A 15,243-nucleotide genomic window follows, 5' to 3' on the forward strand; every position below is an offset into this window, starting at 1 on the left:
ATCTAACTTTAGCAAGAGAAGTTAACATCTACCTAACATAATCTAGAGAAGTTAACATCTATCTAACTTTAGCAAGAGAGGTAAACATCTACCTATCTTCAGCAAGAGAAGTTAACATCTACATAACTTCAGCTATAATCCTTAACATCTACCTAACATTAGGTAAAGTATTCGTACATATCAGCAATAATGGAAAAGGCTTTGATCTGTATTTGTTCTATATATAATATCAGATTGTGTTCCTAAGTAAATTACCAAGTAAATCCAGCACAGTATACTGCATATTCTTGTCTGTGTGCTGCTACTGCAGCATGTTACACCACCAGTAGTTGGAAATCAGTAAATCACAGTACCTTGTCACTCACTAAATAGAGAGTTGAGGAAAACTATGGATGAACAAAGGATACAAAGCCTACAGCCCAATCAGAGGCCTAAGCTATTCTTAGAATGCCATCAGTGTCTAGAGTTTGACGAATGACAGCTCAGTGTGTCCCCCAGACCCCTAATGATGCTCTCAAAAGATAGCTGCACAGCTACTGAGAGGAGATGTGGCAGTGGCCTTTGTTCTATAAATCTATATCACAGTCAGTACATCATCAAATACGTTTTATTTCCTTAAAACGCTCTGTTTTGTTTTTCTGATCTCTTGTCAATTAACGCACCTTAGGAACATTTACTTCTAACTGAAATGAATGTGCACTAACCGCAGGGGGCTGACATGTAGGGGAGAGTCAGAGCCCATCTATTGATGCCTGTATCATTTGCTGATTCTTAATGACAGCCTTGATCATACCGCAGCAAAAGTGCAGAACGCTCAGCTCTATATGAATGAAATACTGTGTAATGTGCTCTACCTGTCAAACGTTTGAGAACCCCCCCATCTTTTTCAGTAGTCTGCTGGTAGTGTTGCATGGCCCAGAGAGGCCTGCTTTTCTTATTCTGCCATCTCAGCATCACGTCCTGTCAAAGCTGCAGCTCCAAGTCAAGCCATGTGAGTTTGCGTATCACAAACTCAGAAACATGTCTACTGATGGTGTTGTGGATTTGGGTCAGCCAGACCTCGTCCGGTCGGTTTTCTCCAGTTTCCAACAGTTGTTTGAGGGTGTGGGACACTGTACTTATAAAATCTCTAAAGGAAAGTGGTAGTTGTAATGGTCCATATGTCTTCCTTTCTTAACTGCCTTTTTTCTAGTCATTATAACAGCTATCCAGACGTGGGATGCTGTCTATATACTGTAGTGCATTTAGTATTTCACTATTAATTTCGAAAATACCTATAGCTAGTCTGTATAGGCAGTAGAGAGAGCAGTAACACAGTCTGTTCCATCACTGCTTTTATAAAGACAATGGGTTTCTAGTCAGCAAAAGTTTGGACATCTGAAAAGCATGAATTTGCATACAACTGCATTATCACTCGGTCTTTTTTTTTTTTTACTGTAGTATTATTTCAGTATTGAGCACAGAGTGTCTAAATCTAGAATTGAACTAGCTGTGTTCTGATGACTCCTGGTCACCTAAATCCACACTTCCACTCCAAGCACAGTAAGTAGGCTCACCTTGAAGGGCAAGGGATGGGTTGGAAGGGGGCGTGTGTCTTTGCCATGGAGGCTCACTAATTCCACTAATAAAAACCCTGCTGTCGGGGGGGGGGTTAAATCGAAAGACCCTGTCTGTGTCTCTGTTCCTGATCCACACAGATTAAAAAAAGCAAGACGTAAAAAGGTGTGTGTGTGTGTGTGCCAACGGGGAGAGCAGCATATGAGTCCTAACGGTCCTCCTCAGCAGGGAAATCCAGTGTGTGCCCCACACACTCACACTCCTGACTGCGTCGGTGTGGCTATGGTCGCCCACAGTTGGAGCGGGAACAGCAGCAGCTCAGCGTTCCCTCACGGCGCGAACGGCAGTGTCGGAGACCCCCTGGCGCCCCCGGGCTCCTCCGGCCTGAGCAGGACGGGTCACACGGTGGTGGCGGTGTGCCTCGGCTTCATCCTCTTCTTCGGATGCTTCAACAACCTGCTGGTGCTGCTGGTGTTCGCCAGGTTCCGCTCGCTGTGGACGCCCATCAACGTGGTGCTGCTCAACATCAGCGCGAGCGACATGCTGGTGTGTGTGTTCGGGACTCCCTTCAGCTTCGCCTCCAGTCTGTACGGGAGGTGGCTGCTGGGACAGCACGGCTGCGAGTGGTACGGCTTCGCCAACTCGCTGTTCGGTAAGCCGGGTTTTGTACTGTAAGCTGCCCTTACAGCGCGCTACGTGTGCTGCTACTGCTACTGCCGTTAGCCGAGCCGGAGCTAAGCCTGAGAGAAAAAACACAACTTAATTGAAAAAGTTTCTGCACGTGTTTATCTCACGATTAAAACATCTTCTCTGACTTAGAAAAAGCGAATTATTTAAAAATAATAAATGTAGAAATGAATTCGTTAGTTTAAACCGGTTTGTCGTGTTGAAATGCGTCCAAATGAGTAAAACTGAGTCAGCTAGCTGTATTAAAGTGGGTTGCCAGGTTTGCGTAGAAGTGTTTTAATAGGTCAGTACGAGCTTGTTGGTTAAACTCAAGCATTTTTCCCACTGGCTCTGGACATATCTGGCAACCCTACATTTCCATATAGTTGTACTTGTTTTACTCACCATCTTGGAGCATCTTATCTTATTGTGTGCGAATTTTCATGGACTAGGTGATAGTGAGGGGTGTTACCTCAGATTTTCTTTCTGATACATTGCTAATTTATACCATGGTAATTTTAAAACCATTTTAAAAAAGCATTTTGAGCATAAAAAAGAGAAGAAAAAGAAAAAAAATAAACACATACAAAATTTTAATATTAATAAAATACATTAATAAAATGCGTCGCTGCTGTTCATCTCCATCTTTGTCTGTTTTTAATTTTCTCCATCATTTGAACCCCATAGCTGCTCTGTACCCTGTGTAAATAATTCCAGATGAATGGACCAATAGAAATGCTCTAAATGACCTGGATTAAGCTCTTATTTTCCTTGACTTCCATTCAGAGTTAAGGACATTTTTACCTCCTCCTGTACCAAAGTCACCATACTGGAGAGACATTTTTCATTGGTTTTTCATTGGACAGTGATATACACATTAGCATGCACTATCCATACTATAGCACTGATCAAATATACAAGCTATTAAAATAAGTTTTGAATATACAGATGTTATACATTACTACATACCTGTAGACACTTATATTGGAGTGGGAGAGTTTTTGGTGTGCAGTGTGACTGAGCTGCAAGCGAGTGTATGTGGGTGAAGGTGTGTGTGCTTTGTCCATAGAGTTCAATAGTAGTGCTGATTGAGGCTTGATGTCCTGGAGGAAGAAAATGTCTCCGAATGGAAGAGGCGCTGCTGTGCCTTTGTGGCCACCTGTGTGGTGTGTTCTTCTGTGATGTGAACTAAAAGAAACTTGAGGCTGCTGAGTCTTAAAGTAGTTCCCACCCTACACATTTATTTACTGATAGGGTTTCGATTTTTACAATGAACACACTCAAATACTCAGTACTGCTGTAACAGGTTTTCTTGCGGTATGGCTCCATTGAAGATGGAAGGTGGCTGGGTCTTACAGCATGACAATGATCCCAAACACACCGGGCAATGAAGGAGTGGTTGGGCTGTGTTGCCCAACGACTGCCCCAAAACATCACTGCTCTAGAGGAGATCTGCATGGATGAATTGGCCAAAATACCAGCTATAGTGTGTGCAAACCTGGTGAAGACTTACAGGAAACATTTGACCTCTGTCATTGCCAACAAAGGTTATGTTACAAAGTATTGAGTTGAACTTTTATTATTATTATGTTGCCTCAACATGGTGTTTTGTGTCTGTCTGTGAGGAAACTCCACAGTAAGTTACAATGCGGCCTAAATGAATCATTCTTTAAATCCATCGACAGATTTAAAAAAGGAAGTCCATCTCACATTTACAGTCAGTTCTTTACAGACGGCTGGCACTCTTTGTCATAAGAGCGCACACACCAGACAGTTAGACAAAGACAGGGCATTATTGGTATCCTCAGTATAACAACAAATCTCAGGAGAATCAGTGCAATCCTGTTGTCTTGAGACACTAAGCAAAGGTGGAGTTGAATATGTTGCACCTCTCAGGTTTGTGGTTGGGGGGGCAGTATGTGCTAAGGAAAACACAGACATCATTTACTGTATACACTAAAGAGGGTGCTGAAGGTAGGCGTAATTGAACGACTCAATCCTATGAACTGACAGCTAACCTAAATTTGTGAAGTGAGTGCTTTGAGGTTCTCGATTTAAGGGAATTTGGCAGCTTATCCTTAAGTATGCATTTTATTACTTTTTCTCATAGCTTTCTCATTGGCTGCAGCCTGAATCACTAAGCGTCTTATACTAGAGGAACCTTTATTGTATCAGAGGGCGGAAAATATGTCTAAAAACTAAAGCTGAAGTGTCACACAGCTGAAAGAATTCTGCATGGAGGAGTGGGAAAAAACTTTCTCCCTGTTGATGTCAGAGACTGGTAGATCATTATAGGAAATGTCTAACTGAATTTATGTCAGCCAAGGGAGAAATACCAGCTGTTAGGGAATAGGGTGCCCTAATTACTTATTCCAAATGATTCTAAACACATTGTGTGTTTAGTTATATTATGTTTAAATATATGAAACATTATATCATTTCATGAGGTGTCCAAACCTTTTCACAGACTGTATGTATATTTATAAATATATAGATTTATACCATATAAATATGTATTTATATAATTAAACTCATGACTGGCACCCTGTTCAGGGGGATATTCTTGCCTTGCGCTCACTGATTCCAGGTAGACTTTGGACCTATCCTGACCAGGAAGAAGCAGATAAAGAGGAGTGGATAATTAAACTGATTAACATAGTCAACATAATTTTTATCAGGATATAAAAGCTTGATGTTGCTGAACACTAGGGATTCTAGTGAAGTACTTTAGGTATGGTTTGGTCACTGTTTACAAAAAGTTTACCTACATTATCCAAATTAACCCCAAGCTGTTTGTAGACCTCATTTAAGAAATGTCCTTCAAGTCCCCATTAAGTTCTGACATTTGATTATATAATTAATTTAGGGCTCCATAATTGCTCTGGTGGGACCGCCCTGTCTCTCTACTTTCTCGCCTTGACTCGATTTTTACAGGAAATGCAGGAGTACACACTACACACTAGTCTCTTTCAGTCCAACCCAGACTGCTGAAATGTCGCAAAGGTCTCGATAGGGTTCGGGCCAAGCCAAACGCATTACAGTAATGAAATGTTATTAGGCCTCAGTATGTCTCTTAAGGCTGTGCAGTTCCATTGAAGCCTATAGATGTTTGGAGTTTGACTGAAAAGAAGAAAACTTTTGCGAAGGTCACGATGTACCATGTCTATACCACAAATCTGTTCTCATGGTTCTAATGTGTTTCTAAAGGTTGCTAGCTCCACATACACTACCGCTCAAAAGTTTAGGATCACTTGCAAATTTCCCTCTTTTACATTTTCATGCAATTCAAAAACAATATTGTCCATTTCACAATTAATTTAAGCGTATCAGATGTTTTTTAAAGAATAAAAAGTTTGTATTAAAGCCTATTTTTGTATAGAGGCTTATTTTGCATACAGTCCTATTGTCAGCAATTCTCACAAACTGGAACCAATGGAACCCGTCAAACACCAGTGTCAGAATCAATGCTCAAGAGGCGACTTCGGGATTGCTGGACTTCATGGCAGAATTGCCAAGAAAGAGCCATACCTTACACTGGCCAATAAAAAGAAAAGACTGCGATGGGCCAAAGGGAAAAGACATTGGACAGATGAGTCCAAGTGTGAAGTCTTTGGATCAAACAGAAGAACATTTGTGAGGCGCTGGACTAATGAAAAGATGCATGACCAATGCTTAATGCCATCTGTCAAGCATGGTGGCAGCATGGTGGTCTGGGGGTGCTTTGGAGGTGGTAAAACAGGAGATTTATACAGAGTTGAAGGGATCTTAAAGAAAGAAGGCTACCCCAAGATTTTGCAACGCCATGCCATACCCTGTGGACAGCGCTTGATTGGGGCCAGTTATATCCTACAACAGGATAATGACCCCAAACACACCTCCAAATTGTGTCGGCAATATTTAAGAAATAAGGAGTCAGACGGAATTCTGCAAAATTTGAAGTACACAGTCATCTTTGTCATTAAAATCAATATTTCTTACTCTGACAATGTCTACATGTCCTGGTTATTTGCTTTATTTCATAATATTAAGTGTGTTTCCATTGAAAACAAGAAAATTTCACTGTGATCCCAAACTTTTGAGCGGTAGTGTAGCATTTGATCATTGTGTAATTAGCAGTTTTGTAAGTACACTGTACAGTGACAAATACGTGCACCTTTACTTTTTACAAGTATCCCTTTGTTTCAGCCTTCCCTTGTCTGGTCTTGTGCATGTTCACATATATTTGTTTTCGTGGCGATTTGCGGTATGCTGGCTCGGCCTGTTTGTTCAGTTTCTGTTTGCTTTATTTGTTAGTCCTAGTACTCGGTATGTTTGTTTGGTCTGTTGGTTCTGTTTCTGTCCGTTTCCTTTGTTAGTTTCAGTATTTTGGTTTATTCCCCAGTTTGTATGTCTTTGGGTTCTGTTTGATTTAGTTACATTTTTATTAAATTCCTGCACTAATGGCCGCCTCCGCCTCCAAGCTCCACACACCGTAACAGTCAGAATTTGTAAAGATCTTTGATGACAGTTCTTAATTACAGTTGGTTACTTTTCTCAGTCTTGCTCATCAATGCCTAAGAAAAATTATTACATTATTACAAAAGTGAACATTTGTGCAGAGGCCACACTGATGATTCAGATTTTTTTTAAGATAATGGTTTATGTGTTAGGATTTTAATAAAATACTGAAATACTAAAAAAATTAAATATGTAAAATATTAAAATACTGATTTTGAAATGCTAAATAAAATGTTGAAAAACTGAATATATTGAAATACTAAACGAAGTACTGAAATATGGATTCCAAAATTTTGTAATACTAAATAAAAATGTTAAAATACTGAATATATTGATGTACTAAACAAAATACTAAAATATGGATTAAAAAATTTCAAAATGCTAAAATACAAAAAATATTTTCAATGAAAAAGGCTAAAGGTTATACGATATGTGTATGAGCATCTAAGCAAATACTGTATTTTTGGCTTGGTATTAGCTCTGGCTTGGTATGGCCCCGATAGAGTGACGGCCATATTTACACAATATTTAGCTTTTTTGCATTTTTTGTTTATTTAATTTGAACTACTTTCCTCTGCTCCTCAGGGATTGTATCCCTAGTCTCGCTTTCTGTCCTGTCATACGAACGCTATGTGGCCGTGCTGCAAGCCACCCAGCCCGACACCTCGAATTTTCGCAAAGCTTGGTGCAGTGTGGCAGGTTCCTGGCTCTACTCGCTAGTGTGGACACTGCCTCCATTCTTAGGCTGGAGCAGCTATGGACCTGAAGGTCCAGGGACCACCTGCTCCGTGCAGTGGCACCAGAGGTCCACCAGCAACGTCTCATACGTGGTGTGCCTGTTCATCTTCTGCCTCCTCCTGCCGCTGCTCCTCATGGTGTACTGCTATGGCAAGATCCTGCTCATCATTAAAGGGGTAAGTGAAAGTGGGGAAGGGTTCATAGCTCAGGTTTGATATGTAGTGATTTTTGATTGCAGTGCTTGTTAACACACAGTAAAAGGTTATTCAGAGTTGCCTGAAGTGTACAGGCAAGAAAAGTGCACGAGACAAAATATTGTAAATACTCCAACATTCAGTAAAAAAAGTTGATACCAAACAAAAGAAATCAGTTGTGTCTCAGTGTAGAAACTGATCACTGAAAATAAAGTGAAATATGAAGATCCGCTCAGCCAGCAGGTACTGTTGTTAGGAAATGAACAATTTGTAGATTTTGTAGGAATACCACATACAAACCTACATTTTGCTAAAACTATTTAACAAAAAAGGCAATATCAACTGTTAAAGGCACAATACAAATGAATTAAAATGAAAATATGACAATATTTGTTTTTAATTGTTAAAATTGATCACAATTGTTATTTTTGTAAAAGATTAGCCCCTAATAGTACAAACCACTTTAACCCCTTAAAATACCTCTGGTCCGCCAGGTGGCCGGAAGTGTGATTACAAACTTCTGTCATTAGAGAATGGTAGGTACTGTAGTTACTTAATAATGGAGTAATTACAGAAGTGTGTAAAAAAAAAGCTTTATGCGTTAAGGGGTTAAAACTACCTGTTGAGTTGGTGTGAAATACCCCAGTACTGTTTACTTCTAAAATGAAACTTCTAAAAAGCCTGATGTTTTATTTCAGGTGTATCATTTGGATAAGAGTAGATTATTGCCTGAAGATGTGCAGTGACTGTGATGACTATGAAAGAATATTGATCTGATATGTGAAAAAAGATCAACAGCAACAGCCTTTACTTTAAACACTAAGCCATGAGACATCATATGTATAGGCATGTATGCAATGGAGTTCCACTGTACCAGCTTTATTCAGAGATGGAGCCTCTCTCTAGTGAGAGACTTTCTCTTCTAGCATACATGCCTCTTTGACTTAAGGTGCGTTCTATTCTCTCTCTCTCTCCCCATTTGTGTCACTTTTCCCTGTGTGCAAGTGAGTGGTCCTAACCCAGAGAACCTGCACCCAGGTGTTCCAGTAGAGTGCCAATTAGTATTCTATCTATGTGTTTTCCTAGCTATAAAAAGAGCACTGCAGGTCCTATTTAAAATATATGGACTAGTTGACTGCTGATTCCCCACCTATAGGACTTAGGAAGAAAGCACTGAGAGGATAGTGGGTGTTCAAGGTCCACCAACCCTCGGAGTTCTGTGAATCATCTCTGCCTTAGGGGCCTTACATAAACAAAAAACTTAACTGAAGAAATATGTAATTAGGCTCCCAGATCGATGGCGAGCCGGCGAGGCTCACGGCTCTGGGGTTATTCTATGAATGAATCACCCAGTGGTGGTATTTTTAGAAAGTGAGGACTGACCTGTTACTATGGGTAACGAGGCATTATATAACATATTTATGTCCCCCCGGATTCGCTGTGCGTGGCCACCAGAGCCGCGCTGTGTTCCCGATTAATGCGGAGAGCCTCATCCATTGTCAGTACTAGTGGGTCGCTGACCTCGGCCCTGGGGCTTTTCTTGGAAACACAGAACACAGGCTACCGCTGCAAGCTGCAGGGTGATTTACAGGGGGACAGAACTGAGCCAGTCAGTGCGGTGACACATCTGAGAAAGTAATTACTTTCATAAAGGCAAGGAAACCAGTGTTTTTTTTTGCTTTGCTTCATTTCGCTGTCATTTAGAAACCTGGTTAAACTTGGTTGAGTAGCAGAAGGAAAAGTTATGAGAAAAGATCGGACTCACATAGATAAAGAAACAGCAGACAGAAAGCATGCCTGTGAGAAAGCCCAGCACGTTCCTGTGAAAGGGTCCCTGCTTTTCAAGCGCTGCAATCAAGTGGTTCCAAGGTGTCAAAATCTTAAAAGCCTCCTTTTGGCCAGAGGTTTCTCTATAGGCACAGTCATTACATGGATCAGAGAGCCCTCATTCAGCGTGATTTCAGGCATCAAGACATGCGATAATGGAGCATGTAAGAAGGGGAGAGTGATGACTGAACCAGGACCAGCTCTCATTACAGCTGATTGGAAGCTCACAGTCTGTGGCACACTGGCTAAAATAGAAATCGGGAAGTGTGTGACCTAAAGTCAGGAAGTGCAAGAACGGCTCAACATCAGGAAATAAATACAAGGGGAGGGCAGTCACAACACTGACATGTGCTGTAAAAACCACTGGCTTTCTAATTCCACCTTCACACCTGCTGACCTGTCAAGCAAAAGGTGTAATCTGCCTGCTCCAGAGGGAGATGGCAGATTTAGTGTGACATCAGATCTGTGGACAGAAATGCTAAAGGCTTTGCCAGTAACTAAGTCTTCCTTCCTCGGCCTTCCTCTGCCTTCCTCAGCACTGTATAGGTTAGAAATCTGCAAGACTGGAGAACCCTTTTTTAAAACGTCTTTTATTAGTGTGAAGAACTAAGCGATTAGGTGACCTGACTTCCTAAATGGTTTAAAGATGAAAAGAAACATATTTTTGATATTTCTAAGGAAGATATGATGAAGATTACAGTAAACCAAAATAAAAAGAGAAAAGAGCTTGAGGCAAATGTTTTGGCACCCTGCATGATCAGAACTTGATAATAAGACCCTCTTTGTCAACTCTCACAGCTTGTAAACACATTTTATGGAGTCTTTTGGTTCTTGTTTGGTGGATGTTTGCCCATTCTTCCTTGCGAAAACCTTCTAGTTCTGTGTAATTCCTGTGCCGCCTTTTTTACAAACGATGTGCAATGTGGATCGATCCACCCCTATTTTTTCTAACCTTACCTTTTTCCCTTTGCAGCCACAAATTTATTTTCTTTTTATTACATACATCACAAATTTCTATTTTAACTTAATCGGTCCAAAGTGTCCAAAATGAAGGTCTTTTGCAATGTTTGAGCAGTTCTAGAAACTTTTTTGGTCTTTCAGACCTAAACATGACCTTCCCTGTTCCTGTTAACGGCCATTTCTTAATGACATTACAAACGGAGGAAACCGCAACTCGAAAACACTCTTTTTCTTATAAGATTTCTTATAGTCTCCTTCTGCTTAGTGGACATTCAATATTTTAATTTCTTAAAGTGCTACACAGCTGCTTGGAGAAGCCCATGGCTGCTGATTGTTGAGACATGTGGCTGTTGATTGTTTTAAGGAATTGTGTTAAGAGTATTTATGAAGTTTGAAAAACAAGTCATATCCCTAGAACAAGCTAATAAAGGTCTGGTACTTTGGTATAAGTTACCAAGGAGTGTTCAAACTTTTGCATGGTACTCTTTTCCTTTCGTCCACTATTCTTGCTTAAATTGTTGTAATATATTATAATAATATAATAATATTTTTTGGGCCAAAATAACATGTTCATCTTACAGTAAAAATAAAAACCTTTGTGTATTGTTGTTTTGTCCGTTGTAATGTTGTAATGTTCCACTACTGTATTATTTTATTTGCCTCTTCATTCAAATAAATCTGAATAGTGTCAAAATAATCAAACTTATTTCAACTGGACTGGAAAAACTGGAGTCTTTTTTTAAGAAATCATAATTGAATCAAGCCATTATGACCTATAAATGTATTCCTGTTCCTGCACAGGTGACTAAGATCAATTTGTTGTCAGCGCAAAGACGGGAAAACCACATTCTGCTGATGGTCCTCACAATGGTGTCCTGCTACCTGCTGTGCTGGATGCCCTATGGCGTGGTTTCCCTGATGGCCACCTTCGGCAGACAGGGACTGGTCACGCCTGTAGCCAGTGTGGTGCCCTCTGTGTTGGCCAAGAGCAGCACAGTGATCAACCCTGTCATATACGTGCTCTTCAACAACCAGGCAAGTGGTGAATGAATTTCACCTGCATTGGTGGCCAATCTGGTCCTGGAGATCTTTCACACTGTAGCATTCAGATCATACACTCCTGGCTCTTATTTTTAAATACCTCTAAAGACCTTCATTACCAGAGTTAGGGGTATATGTGTATATACACAAGTATATTTAAATGTTTAGTTCCTAGAACTGTGCATTCAGGCCAAGGAACAACACATTATGTAGAGCATCCAAAACTCAGCAAGCATTATCATCTTATTTCAGATCTATCAACACAACACAACTCTAACAAACCTGTACATCAGGGTGATCAAACAACTACTTACATCTTGCATGCAGACTGAATCTAGCCCATGGATCCAGCCTAATCTAATTCAAACATCACCCCCTTGTCTTTTAGATGCAGGTAAACATTACATTACATCTCTTGAGAGAATTTGTCCATTTTAGCTCATTTTTCCAACCCCTTTGTTTTTCATGCCCGAGCAGAACACTGCACTGGCACTCCCCTATTCCAGGACGACAGCTGTAGGGTGCATAGGTCCAAATCCCAAGTGCCTCATGATGGAACACTGGGACACTTCGGCCAGCCACATCTCTTCTCAATTGTCAGTCTGAAACAGTGGGTGAAATGCTGAAATAGGTGCTCACATAAAGTCTACCTGAAATGTGCACCCAGTCAGTGGAAGAGTGGGCTAAAAAGCACAGGATCTCAAGATCTCTCATAATTAGCTGATGGGATTGATGCTGTTTTTTTTAAATAGGGGGTCGCATAACTAATTATTAGCCAACCAATGATGCTTGTGACCAATCTTATCTTACTACGCAGAACTCTAAGAAGCTATTCTGAAACTAAAGTATGGTTATCTTTATCAGGTATTTAATATTAATATATTACTATATCACAATATTATGACCATTCCTGGTTTGGACTAAATTTGGCCCATTATACCAGCTCCACTGACCATATAGCAGCACTTTGTAGCTTTCTATAATTAGAGGCTGTGGTCCTTATGTTTCTCTGCATACTTTGTTAGCCACCTTTCACCCTGTTTCTAAATGCTCAGACCCCCACAAGACAACCACAGAGTAGGTCATACATTATTTGGGTGGTGGGTCATTCTCAGCCCTGTAGTGTCACAGACATGGTGGAGGCGTGTTAGTGTGTGTTAGTGTGCTGGTACGAGTGGATCAGACACAGCAGTGCTGCTGGAGTTTTTAAACATCGTCTCCACTCATTGTCCACTCTACTAGACACGCCTACCTAGTCGATCCACCTTGTAGATGTAAAGTCAGAGACAGAAGCTTGTCTGTTTCTGCATAGTTTATGTTGGTCATCCTCTAATCTTTCATCTGTGGTCACAAAACACTGTCAACAGGATGCTGTTGGCTGGATATTTCTGATTGGTGGATTCTTAATTTATTTTTCTAAGATTAGATAAGACTAATGTGTACCAGGACAACTTTCCCACTGCCATCACAGGCCTGAATTGGTGACACCAAACCGGATGGGCTCATGTTACTTGCCCTAAATGCTGATCCTTTCCTAAGCCAATGCTCCTGTTTCCAAATTGTCAGATAAGTAGCATGTTCTGGGATGACACTTTGCCCACCAACGTTGATTTATTTTCAGTGATTATTTGCTTGAATAATGCTTGTTCACAAACTGTGTTTACCCACATGATCACTAGGTGATGAAACCCTTGAAATTGTTTTCTATTAATAGTCCAAGACGACAGCCATTGAGAAAATGTTAGTATTGGCATGCGTAGCACCAACAATGATGGCCCATTTCAATACACTGAGAATACTAAATCTGCTAAAAATGCTGGCCAGCGTTTCAGCACACTGCATACACATGACATCTGACTTGTTGAAATGTACAATTTATCTAATGTCTGACAGTGCAGGCATTGCCATGACATTTACTCTACTAAAAAAGTCTTCCTGGGCGATGAGAGTTAATAGATTAGCATATACGTACCACTTGCTATTTTAATCATTAACCAACCAATGTGTGTGTGTGTGTATGTCAGTTCTACAGGTGCTTTATAGCCTTTGTGAGATGTGGAGCAGAGCCATCTATCCAAACCCTAAACCCCCAGCACATCAGCAAGGAGGAAGTGCCCATATCCAGCCTGTGCAGGCCCTGTGCTGGGTCTGCATGGCCACTCAGCCTCAGGGGCCACAGTAAGCTGTCTCCAGAGAGAGAGTGTCGCACTCTGTCCCTCGTGGTTCACTACACACCCTGATGTACAGAATGACACTGTACTCATCTCAAATAATCCGGTACTCCTCATACACCCCCCTACAATGGGACATCCATCCATGACGGGCAAAGAGTGTTGACCTCGTATGACCTCGCTCACTAACCAGAGGCAGAATGGTAGAATTATGTCAGGTCTTGAAGGATGATGGGCAGATCACATGATCTCTGTTTTGTTTAGTTTTTTCTTTCTCAGTGAAGCAGTTCACAAAAAAAGTGCTGTGTTTTGATCAATGGAGAGAATTAGGAACACGAGTAGCATGGTGTCCTATTGATGACTCACAAGATGTTCAGTTTAATTATGGCATCCACCCACTCAAGAAAGTGCAGAACGCAGCAACATCATTATGTAAAACTTCATAATGAGCTTCCACATGGATGCGTCTATGAAGCTTGGACTCAGTAGCTACACAGAACAGCTTATTAGGCGAGATAACTTTACTAGTTGGCCATTAAAGTGGTTCTTTTCTCTACTTCACTGCTCATGAGTGCAATATGCTGTGGAGCTAGAGTTCAGCACACTGAATACAGTAGAATACCATACACAGTCTAAATCGCTGCAAATGCTGTTTTTTTTCTTATATATTTTTTATTATAAAGTATTAAGAACAAATATGGATCAAAGTGGGGGAGGTGTGCTTAAAAATATTGCTTGTAATATATATAGTACTGTACAGATATACCATACACAGTCTAAATCGCTGCAAATGCTGTTTTTTTTCTTATATATTTTTTATTATAAAGTATTAAGAACAAATATGGATCAAAGTGGGGGAGGGGGGTGCTTAAAAATATTGCTTGTAATATATATAGTACTGTACAGATATTTTAGGCACCTGTGCATATCATTAAAAACCATTTATCTCATCAATAAAAGTGTTTTGCTTGCTAAAACATCAGATCACATTAGAACAGAGACAAGCAAACAAAAGTACAGTAAAATGGAACAAGAATTTATCATTTTGAGAAAAGTGGTTAAGAACTGGTCTGTAGAACAAAGCTTGGTTCCAGGTTTCTCCTGGACGACTCCGGCCAGCACAACGTGGATTTGCTTAACCAGATCACCTGATTTAACATCATTAAGCTCTGAATTTGCCAAACCAGGTGTTGGATGGTAACCACAAATAATACAAGACTCCAAAGAGGAGAGCTATAGAAATGTTTTAATGAACACATGACAAATATAAACCACAACGTTCTCATTTTTATTGTTCTTATATTCTGGTTTCACTGAGCTTTTAAACACTTGCTGTGCAGATGAGGAGCTTTTTAATCCCAATTGTCACAGGTGCCTAAAACCTTTGCAATTTGTATTCACCTTATTTTTTATCAAACAATTTGGGGGCATATATGTTTATTTTGTATAGAACGCCTGGTGTGAAAGTGGATCCTAAACATAAACCACCACCTTCTAAATGGACCAGAACATCCTTACCCAGAGAAACAGCCCAGAAGCTCGTGTCGGGGGCTAGTGAGGCTCTTACGTTAGCTCTTAGGCTAATGTTTTAC

At 40.4% G+C, this 15,243-nt stretch overlaps 1 protein-coding gene across 1 annotated transcript; it reads left to right on the forward strand.

Moving 5' to 3' along the window:
- Positions 1-1,743: 1,743 nt before the first annotated feature.
- tmtops3a (teleost multiple tissue opsin 3a) lies at positions 1,744-14,507 on the forward strand. The gene is made up of 4 exons (XM_072663146.1): positions 1,744-2,209; positions 7,306-7,634; positions 11,241-11,474; positions 13,505-14,507. The coding sequence occupies exons 1-4, from the start codon at positions 1,759-1,761 to the stop codon at positions 13,718-13,720; spliced, it is 1,230 nt and encodes a 409-aa protein (XP_072519247.1). The 5' UTR covers positions 1,744-1,758; the 3' UTR covers positions 13,721-14,507.
- The last annotated feature ends 736 nt before the right edge of the window (positions 14,508-15,243 follow it).

This window comes from Salminus brasiliensis, chromosome 19 (genome assembly GCF_030463535.1).
Source record: "Salminus brasiliensis chromosome 19, fSalBra1.hap2, whole genome shotgun sequence".
Classification (NCBI taxonomy): Eukaryota; Metazoa; Chordata; class Actinopteri; order Characiformes; family Bryconidae; genus Salminus; species Salminus brasiliensis.

Coding starts and splice junctions, on each gene's coding strand:
- tmtops3a (XM_072663146.1), top strand. CDS start 1,759: ATGAGTCCTAACGGTCCTCCTCAGCAGGGAAATCCAGTGTGTGCCCCA. Junction 7,635..11,240: donor TCCTGCTCATCATTAAAGGG/GTAAGTGAAAGT, acceptor GTTCCTGCACAG/GTGACTAAGATCAATTTGTT. Junction 11,475..13,504: donor ACGTGCTCTTCAACAACCAG/GCAAGTGGTGAA, acceptor TGTGTATGTCAG/TTCTACAGGTGCTTTATAGC.